Source organism: Chrysochloris asiatica, unplaced genomic scaffold (genome assembly GCF_000296735.1).
Source record: "Chrysochloris asiatica unplaced genomic scaffold, ChrAsi1.0 scaffold00005, whole genome shotgun sequence".
In the NCBI taxonomy this organism is placed as follows: domain Eukaryota; kingdom Metazoa; phylum Chordata; class Mammalia; order Afrosoricida; family Chrysochloridae; genus Chrysochloris; species Chrysochloris asiatica.
In genome coordinates, this window is record NW_006408523.1 from 3,147,656 (window position 1) to 3,157,427 (window position 9,772).

Genomic DNA, 9,772 nt, shown 5'->3' on the forward strand with positions numbered 1-9,772 from the left:
TGACCAGCCTCTTTGTGGGAGAAAGACTTGGCCGTCTGCTCCCCTAAAGATTACACCTTGGAAACTCTGGGGGGGTTGTTGTCCTACTCTGCCCTACAGGGTGGGCTACGAGTCAGAATAGACTTGAAGACAATGGGTGTTGGTATGAGACTGTAAAGGAGCTGTGGTGATGCAGCAGTTAAGTGCTCAGCTCTGTTAAATGAAAGGTTGGCAGTTCAAACTCACTCAGAGGTTCCTGGGGAGAAAGATCTGGCCATCGCTTCTATAAAGATTGTCGTTGTTAAGTGCCACTGAGTTGGTTCCCACTCACACGATCCTGTATGAGAGGTTTCCGAGGAGCAACTGGTGAGTTTGAACTGCTGACCTAGTTGTTCAACGCGACCTTTTGGTTCAGAGCTTTACCCCACAGCACCACACCCTGTGGGGCTATTCTTCATGGGCCTACCTGTGTGCTGTGGCAAAGCCCAGTCAAGAAATATATCCCTGAGTGTTTTTGTGTACATCTCCCCAGACTACCCCACCCTCCTAAAAGAAACCCAGAGTGAATGGAAGCAAATACTGTTGAATGAGGATGCACGGAGGAGATTGTAATCATTGCAATGAAACAATGGTATGAAGCCGATGTTCTCCCATGTAAACTATCACTCAACTCAAAATAAAAAATAATTTTTTTAAAGAGGGAAAAAATACTTCAGACTTTCAACTCATTTACTCAGCTTAGTACAACAAACTAAATAGATCAAGTATTTAGTGAAAGCTCTTGGTAAATACATGATATTGTTACCTATCTGACAAAAGACTTCATGTTGATTCTAATGTTAATCTCATTTATACAAATTCCAGCTGAAGTGTCATAGTAAAAATAGCAACAAACTATGAGGGTGAGAGTAGCTCACTGCATGGGGATTTCAGTCGTGTAACTCAAGTCTTCACTATGGAGGGGGCATAGGGAGTCTACATGTCTGTGGTCTTGCTGAGTAGGAACCAATTCCCTGTAGCCCAGCCATGGCCAACCCTCCAGGTCAGGCCTCTTCCTCCCACGACAGGAACATCAACGAGTGGACAAGCCACAAACCAAGACACTTGCTGTCTTTATTCTACCTTTTACATTTGCCCAACTCTTGTAGATTTCCTTAATTTGCCTTCACTGGAAATACCATAAGTTATAGTCTTCTAAATTCGGCAGCCTCCCTCCCTCACCCATCCCCGCCCACTAAATTTCTATTTCTCAAGTACAGCAAAATTGCATTTTCCTTCGAAATGCACAACTTGGTTTCATTTCTCAGAAACATTTGGTAAAATTTCTCACTGGTGTGAAACAAGAAAACGGAAACATCTTTTCGCGTCCCTGTCTTTTCTGGGACCTTATTTAGAAAATGCCAATAATAATGTAAGAAAATTCCAAATCCTTCACCATCGAGTGAATTCCAAGTCACGGTGGCTCTACAGGACAAAGCAGAACTTTTATGGTTGTCATCTCAGATGGAACTGTGGGCGAAAGATGAGGCTGTCTGCTTCCGTAGTGATTTACAACCTCAGAAACCTCATGGGTCACTTGTAATCTATCTTAGGGTCACCATGTGTGGGAATCAACTTGATGGCAATAGGGTTAGTTTTGGGTTTTAATCCATTGCTAAGGATAAGAAAAATCCAAAATCCCACCTCATTCAGTATTGAAAAGGTATTTTAATGGCATAAAGCACTCAAAAGAAATATCCTAATTCCATGACCACTGGACCACCCAAATCCACAGGGAAAAAAAACGGGAGGAATGCTTTTTTATTTCTTCTCAGTTCATCAGCTATGTGAGTTTTGAAAAACCCATCTTGTCCCCTGCCTACTTTCTTTGATTAATATTTTATAAGAACAGATTCTAGGAAAAACAAAACTCACATCATTCAAAGCATAACTCACTTGATGCATTTTACCACTTTTTTTTTAAAAAAGGAGGACATTTCTGGTCAATTTATTTAACATTCTTAATATCTGTAAAGATGAAATGATTGCATAATCGTTCTGATAGTTTTTCAGTATATTTCCATATTTAATTGTTGTGGTGATAGTTAAGTGAAGTCAAGTCGGTTCTAACTTATAGTGACCCTGCATAGGGTTTCCGAGACTGTAAATCTTTGTGGACGCCAAGAAATTATACAATTTAAATCTCTATGTAACTGAGATACATTAGTCAGTTAGTCATATTAAACCAATTAATAATTTTTAGTTACTTAAACTCACATACATTTTAGACTCAAAACGAAACTCATGCTTTGGTTGTGCCCAGATAGAGATACCGTCCTGTAGCTGGTGGGGAGTCTAAAATTTAAATACCAAGAATTAGTCTATATCTTGTATTTAAGAGTAACGTGTACCTGTTGTTGTTAAGTGCCGTTGAGTCTTTGCCAACTCATAGCAACCCTGTACAGGGTTTCTGAAGAGCAGCTGGTGGGTTTGAACTGCTGAACTTGTGGCTTGCAGTTCAGAGCTGACCCTACAGTGCCGTTAATAGATGAATGTATCTATTAATCATTTAATTTGTTCTGACGACCATACATAGGTAATACATTGCAGTTATGTTACTATGTAACTCAAAATAAATAAGATTTTTTAAATCTGTGTGATAGGACATCCCTTATTCAAATGTTAAAATCCAATGACTCTTCAACACCCTACAGGAAAACGCAGACAGCCTCACAGGGCTTCCGAGGCTGTGTGAATCTTTTTGGAAACAGAACTGCCTTATCCGCTGGTGGGTTCAAGTCACTGACTGAACTAAGTTTTCAGCTTTGCGGCTATTGAACGCTGTCGACTTAGTTCCAACTCATATCAACCACGTGTGGGGTTTCTGAGGCTTTAAACCTTCGTGGGAGCTGAAAGCCTCATCGTTCTCTCATGGAGTGGCTGGTGGGCTCCAACCTCGGACCTAGCGGTTCGCAGTCTAGTGCTTACCATATGGAGCTACCGCACTTAGCTAAGTGCATAAAACTCTACCTGTATAAACTTTAGTTTTAAAACTTAGTAATTAAAGAAAGAGGACTTCATTTATGTGTCAATGTTAGCTTTTATACCTTTGACAAGGTTGAACTAGACAGATCAGAAGCTATCCATTTGCTTCCTAATGAGCAAAAAGGTTCCATCTATCTTCTCAAATGCTTCATTTGTGTATTGATTTCATTCATTTTTGTTGATTTGCTTGTTAGATTAGCACAAACATCCAAGTTTTAAAGGGAGGCATTTACAAGTTGGAATGTCCTCCCAAATCAGCAGACAAATGAGAAATTGCAATAGGATTTCATGCTCGTTTGGGCTAAAGATCCACAATAGTGGAGAAGATATTCAAGACATGCAACCATGCTTGTATTTTTAGAAAATGGCACTCAAATGAGAAATCAGATGCGTGTGGCAACAACTGCTCCTCAGGAATGCTGAATCCCACCAGTAAAGTTCCACTTTCTGAGAAAACTAGCCTTAAACAAAAGACAACAACACAAGTTGGAATTGTGGGAGGAAATCAAATAATAGCCACTTCTGTATGTTTATGCACCTAACAACAACAACATATGTTTATGCTGGAGCTATGTCTAGTTTGTTTTTCTATCAAGCTTGGTTTTATGTGTGTGTGTAATGTGTAAGCTTTGTTAATAGCAACTATCTGACAAGTTTTTGAGAACAGAGATAAGAGCAGGAAAAAAAGAAACTCTTCTGGCATAATGAGAATTCTTGGGTTGTCTTCTTTTTGTACCTGTCAGTTCTATTTCTGTTCTTCCAGTGAGCTCCCAGGAGCTTTCCTTAGTATCATCCCTCTAGACTAAACAAGAAGGAGGAAGACACAAATAGGTCTTAGTCATCAACAGGATGCGAGAGCCTGCTGCACAGCCGACGGAAGGTAGCCAGGGGTTCATTCACTCAATGTGTCCATCAAATGCACATGGAGCATCTATTGTGGGCCAGGTAAGCACTGAAGGGACACAGGTGATCTCAGTCAAAGCACGTTGTTGTTAAGTGTCGTTGAGTCAGTTACGACTCATAACAACCCTGTACAGGGTTCCCATAACGACCCTGTATAGGGTTTCCCAGGAGTGGAAGGTGGATTTGAACCGCTGGTCTTGCAATCCAGTGCGGATCTTACAGAGCCACACCAGGGCTCCCAATCAGGGGAAGAAGGCAACACATTCACCGCTGTTGACTCCATCCTGGGATGGATAAAGCGCTGTAGTTCACGCTGAGAAGGGAGAGGAATTGGAGTGAGATGGCCAAGCTTCACAGAAAATCTGTGAGCTGAGCCCCTGGAGAAGGAAGAAGAATTGGAGTGAGATGGCCAAGCTTCACAGAAAATCTGTGAGCTGAGCCCCTGGAGAAGGAAGAAACAAAAAAAGGGTAGAAGAGCATTTTAAATGGTGGAAGAGCAAGAGCAAAACCCAACAGCATGAATGGTGGTGACAATAATCAGTATTTGGAAGATCTAGTCCAATGAATGTAGTTCTCAAAAGCATGGTTCCCGAATTGGCAAACAAAGAGACCAGTCCGGTCAATCTTAGATCACAACTCATAGAGGACCTTGGTCCTGTACACACTAAAGAGAACTCATGATGAAGTGGTGAGCCAAGGAAAGGGAGGCATGTGACTACTGCACTGAAGACCTCCACCCTGAACACACTGCCAGCCAGAAACAAACACCCTGCCAGTTTTGTCTCCGCCCATTGAGGGATTATGATCCCAGGTGCCAAAAAGTCTCCAAAAGTTGATCAAGACAGAGTGGCCCCTACCTTTCTCTGGAAGTGTTGTGAAGGCAGGGCTGCCAGAACCACTGGACTGTAGGTTGTGGGACTCCATGAACGGTGCAAGTGAGGACCTGCCTGCTGCCCAGCGGGTAGAGAGTAAGTTCTGATACCGGTGACACAGCTTTTTCATAGATCTGGGGTTTCACTGCAAAGGAGATGGAGACCAAGACTGAAGTCAAGAGCAGTTCTAGTGTGTTCCTCTCAGGCCCCAAAAGGCAGAAGCACAATCTCAGTGGTCCCGAGAACGTCAGGGAAGTAAAATACAAGAGCAGATAACAAAGTGCCCCTTGTATTTGTCAAGGAAACGCCAACCAAAAAAGAGGAGGTGACGTGTCCTCAGAGGACGTTATAAATATGGTCTCATGATACGTCCATTAGGATTCCAATTAAGAAAGAGCATGCAGACTCCGGAAGGTAAAGGATCCCTGGTGATGCAGCAGGCTAAGCGTTGGGCTGCTAACTACAAAGTTGGTGGTTCAAACCCACCAGGTGTTCCACAGGAGACCGATGAGGCTTTCTGCTCCCATAAAGTTTTGCAGCCTTGGAAAACCCCAAGGAGCGGTTCTACTATGTTCTATAGGTTTGCTGTGAGTCAAAATTGACTCGATGGCACTGGATTTGTTTTGTGCGGGGGAGGTAACAAGCAAACAGAAAATCATTATTTTTGTTGTTATGTGCCATGGAGTTGGTTCTGACTCATAGCGACCCCGTACAGGGTTTCCGAGGCTGTAAATCTTTACGGGAGCAGAAAGCCGCATCTTCTCCCACGGAACAGCTGGTAGTTTTGAACTGCCGAACTTGCAGTTTGCAGCCCAATTCGTAACCACTACGCTACCAGAGCTCCTTGAAAATCATTATGGTGGAATACAATTCATTTTTAAAGCAATCACATAATTTTTTTTTTTTCTTTCCCAATGGCAACCAAAAAAGATTTTCAACATCATTGCTTTCAAAAGTCTAGAACTTAGTTTTCTTATCTGTAAAATGGCCGGCTTCAGTGTTCCTCATAAAAAACCAAACCAAACCCACTGCTGTTGGCTGAATTCTAACTCACAGGACAGAAGAGAACTGCCCCACAGGGTTTCCGAGACTAAACCTTTATGAGAGCATTGTTTTCCCTCAGAGAAGTGGGTGGATTTGAACCACCAACTTTTTGTTTCGTAGCTAGTGCTTTAACTATTGTGCTACCAGGGCTCCTTCAAACCACACAGAGTTAATATACATATCAATTTTTTTTTTTTTTTTTAACTACGTATGTAAGGTTTTTCTGGAAACTTCCGCAACATGCTTTCTGTAGGTAAAGTGTTTCAGGAAGTAAGAATGAGAGTCATTGGGTGTACAAAGTGAGAATATTCACATAATTTTTTGTGCATTGTTTTCACACAAACCCTTCAGGGAGAATAATGGATTTAAGGTCAGGTTGTCACATGGGATTTTAAACAGTCTGAAATCCATTTTGTCATTTCTAATCCCTGCATGGAGACAGAGAAGATATAGGCGTCATCTCCTCATTATTGCTGTGGTATGAAAAGAATGGCATTCATCTCAAAGTATCTTATTTATTAAAAAAAAAATTGTTGCCTTTAATATTGTCACATCGACTTTTAAATGTACACATTTCCATTCACACCCCAGCCTGCTGTACCCCGTCCCCAGAACCAGAAGCAAGAACACAGAAGAAACCTACCATTGACGATGAGTGTGGTGGTAAGATTTTTAAACACGTTGAACTGCTTTAGGCTCAGCAAGATGGTGTAATTTCCTGCGTCTTCTGCAGTAACGTCCTTGATAATTAATGAATAGCCACGAACCAGGTAGCGGGCAGATTTCTCAGTGGCAGGAAACCCATCTTTCAACCTTTGGGAGAGAGAATGGTCAGTCACCTGGTGTTGCCTGTCAGAGATCTCTTTGAAAATCCTGCCAGTGAACTTGTGTTGTGAACCCAAGTGTAGACTTCTCAGATCTCTGACCCTCAACGTGGGCTTTAACATCTTAAGTGCTGGCAGGTATATAAGCTCTCTGACGGAGGACTCGTTTGTATTTATTGGCAAAGGGGAAGAAGTAAACTGAGGGGGGAGGGAAGGAAAGTGGTGGCTTCACAGCCACTGGTAGTCATTGTGAGGTTAAGTGTTAACCCAGAGGTACCAGGTCTGATTCTTCCCAAGATAGTTTCCAGAGTTTTCCATGAGAATCCATCAGCCAGGGCCATTGTACGTCAGATCAACTAGATCACTTCTCCAGATAAAAATAAAAATAAACCTTCCTATTGTGATCTCATGTGGAGTTCTTATTAGTTCTATAAATGGCCACACCGCTGGTCTCTTTCATAAATCACAGTGAAATCAAGAGTTATCACGGGTTTTTTCCCCCTGAGAAAGAACAGTGTAGACACAAAGCTCACAAACAAAAAGTATACACTCATTAAAGACACTGTTGGTTGGTTTGTTTTAATCTAAAAATAGAAGCAGCGCGTAAGTATCATTCAGTTACATACAGAACTCAGAGTGAAGGGGCCTGGGCTCAAAACCTAGTTTTGTTAGGAACAATATGATACAGTACCTGCATTTATGCTTCAGTTTCCCCAGATTTTTTAGAGCATCTCACAAAGACCCCATGAACTCTAAAATTCTATGATTTGATTGAGATGCTCAGTTTTGTTGTTGTTGTTGTTGTTTTTAAAGAGTGGTTCTTTGAAACAGTTAAGAATGTATTGTGCTTTATTTAAAAAAAAAAAAAAGGTATGGTAGAGTGAGACATACACTAAAAAAAAAAAAAAAAAGGTATGGCTTTTCTACTTACACAAAGATTTACAGCCTCGGAAGCCCTCCACAGGGTTGCTATGAGTTGGCACTGCCTTGACAGCACTTAACAACAACATGCAAACTGTATCAAACCTTTCCTATAGAACACAATTACATTCTAAACAGATTCAAGGAATCTTGAATTACCACTGGGTCTCCAGTCCCAAAAGCAGTTAAAATGATCAAGCTTCTATATTGTGATTATAAAATCATGTTCACCTTCCTGAAAAGTATTTCCTATAACCAAGTCTTGAAGTCATGCTGTACATCAGCACTAGACTGCGAACAACAAAGTGGGTGGTTTAAACCCACCAGCCACTCCATGGAAACCCCAGACAGGGTCAGTATGGGTCAGAACTGCTTCAACAATAACAACATAACCAAATCAGCATTTACAAAGATGTACTGAATTTTTGTTTTTGTTTAGTAGGCTCTTGCTATATAATTACTCAGTAAATGTGTAATAGATGGGGTACTCAGATGCTGAAAGAGAAAAATAGCCCCTATACAAAAAGAATAATGCACAGTCATAGGAAATTTACTATCAACTTTATAGATAGCCCCTTTTCTACTGAAGGAGTTCTGGTAGCGTACTGGTTACAAGTTAGGCTGCTAACCTCAAGGGTTGTTGTTGTTGTTGTTATGTGCTGTGGAGTCAGTTCCAACTCATAGTGACCCTGTATAGGGTTTCCAAGGCTGTAAATCTTTACGGAGCAGAAAGCCTCATCTTTCTCCCACGGGACAGCTGGTAGTTTCCAACTGCTGACCCTGAGGTTAGCAGCCCGATTTGTAACCACTACGCTACCAGAGCTCCTTAACCTCAAGGGTAGCAGTTCTAAACTACCAGCTGTTTCGCCGGAGGAAGATGGGGCTTTCTGCTCTGTAAAGATTTACAGCCTCAGAAACCTCATGCAGGGTCGCTATGAGTCGGAATCGACTCCACGGCACACCACCACCACCTTTTCTGCTGAGGGGGCATGGAGCGTGTAGTGCAGATCTTAATTCTCTCTTAGATTTAAGGAAATGGAAACAAAGACTACAGTCATGATATTGAAAGAAAAATAAGTTCTGATAGCAGGGATCCTATAATGGGTACCATTTCCATATTGTATGGTTTGTTTCCCTAATCAGTTTTGTACTAGACTCTTTGTTCAAAATGTAACAACTTGAGCCAAACATATTAGTATTTAAAAGCGATTGAACAAAATGACTGCAGATTATAAACAGATTACATTGTTTTATATCAAGGTGTTGCACTGGTATTTTGAAAAATGCTTAAAGGCATTTGTGAATATGCAACCTTTGAGCCAAAAAAAATCAGTTTAAGCAGGTGCCCTGCAACTGAATAAGTCTTGTAGAGCTCTAGGATAAGCACTCAACCATAAGGTTGGTTTGAACCACAAGGTCAGAGGTTCAAATTCACCAGCCGCTCCTCGGAAACCCTATACAGGGTCACTAAGAGTTGGAACCGACTTAAAGGCACTTAACAACAACATCTCTGAAAGATTCTTTCATTTGAAAATAAGACTAGAACTTTCCACCCAGCTGCACATAAAAGAGTTACTTCCAGTGACCCCATTCCAAGAGCCTCATCTTTAGGGTTAAAAGAGCCTGGCACATATTGGAGGAGATGAGTCCTAGTCATTGCCGGTTCCCATCTCATTCAAGGCTGTTGGCATCTAGCAAGGTTGAGAGATGACCGGATTAAGTCACAGTGAGAGACTAAGCTAACTGACCAACACTCTAGGAAACCAAATCCCTTGCTCCATTCTCTTCAATTGTTCCCTGCACCCTTCCCCACCCTCCTCCCCCATCCCAGAAATCAGTACGGTTCTCCGCTCACAGTCTGGGGAACCTGAAGTATTTTTTTTCCCAGTAAGTCAAGTCACTGGGCTCTGGCATCTTTCTGCTTACAAGCATATCTCAAACTGAGAAAAAGTGAGTAGGGTCTTACCATACAACTTTAGGGGATGGAAAAGCCCTCACTTTCGTAGACAGCCGATAGGAGCGCTTTCCAGCTATGGTCTCCATCACTGGCTCATTTCGATGTTTCACAGTGATGAATGCCTTATCTTTGAAGGGAGAGTGAAACATACATTAGAGTGAGACATACACTAGAGTGAGACATACACTAGAGTGAGACATACACTAGAGTGAGACATACACTAGAGTGAGACATACACTAGAGTGAGA

At 41.7% G+C, this 9,772-nt stretch overlaps 1 protein-coding gene across 1 annotated transcript in view; it reads right to left on the bottom strand.

The window, feature by feature from the left end:
* Positions 1–9,772, bottom strand: part of FLT1 (fms-related tyrosine kinase 1) — a 183,446-nt gene that overhangs the window by 134,751 nt on the left and 38,923 nt on the right. The window contains exons 8-10 of the mRNA XM_006832043.1: positions 9,534–9,651; positions 6,466–6,635; positions 4,764–4,923 (exon numbers count right to left, since the gene is read on the bottom strand). Coding sequence (XP_006832106.1) covers positions 4,764–4,923; positions 6,466–6,635; positions 9,534–9,651 — 448 coding nt within the window. The remainder of the gene's footprint in view (positions 1–4,763; positions 4,924–6,465; positions 6,636–9,533; positions 9,652–9,772) is intronic.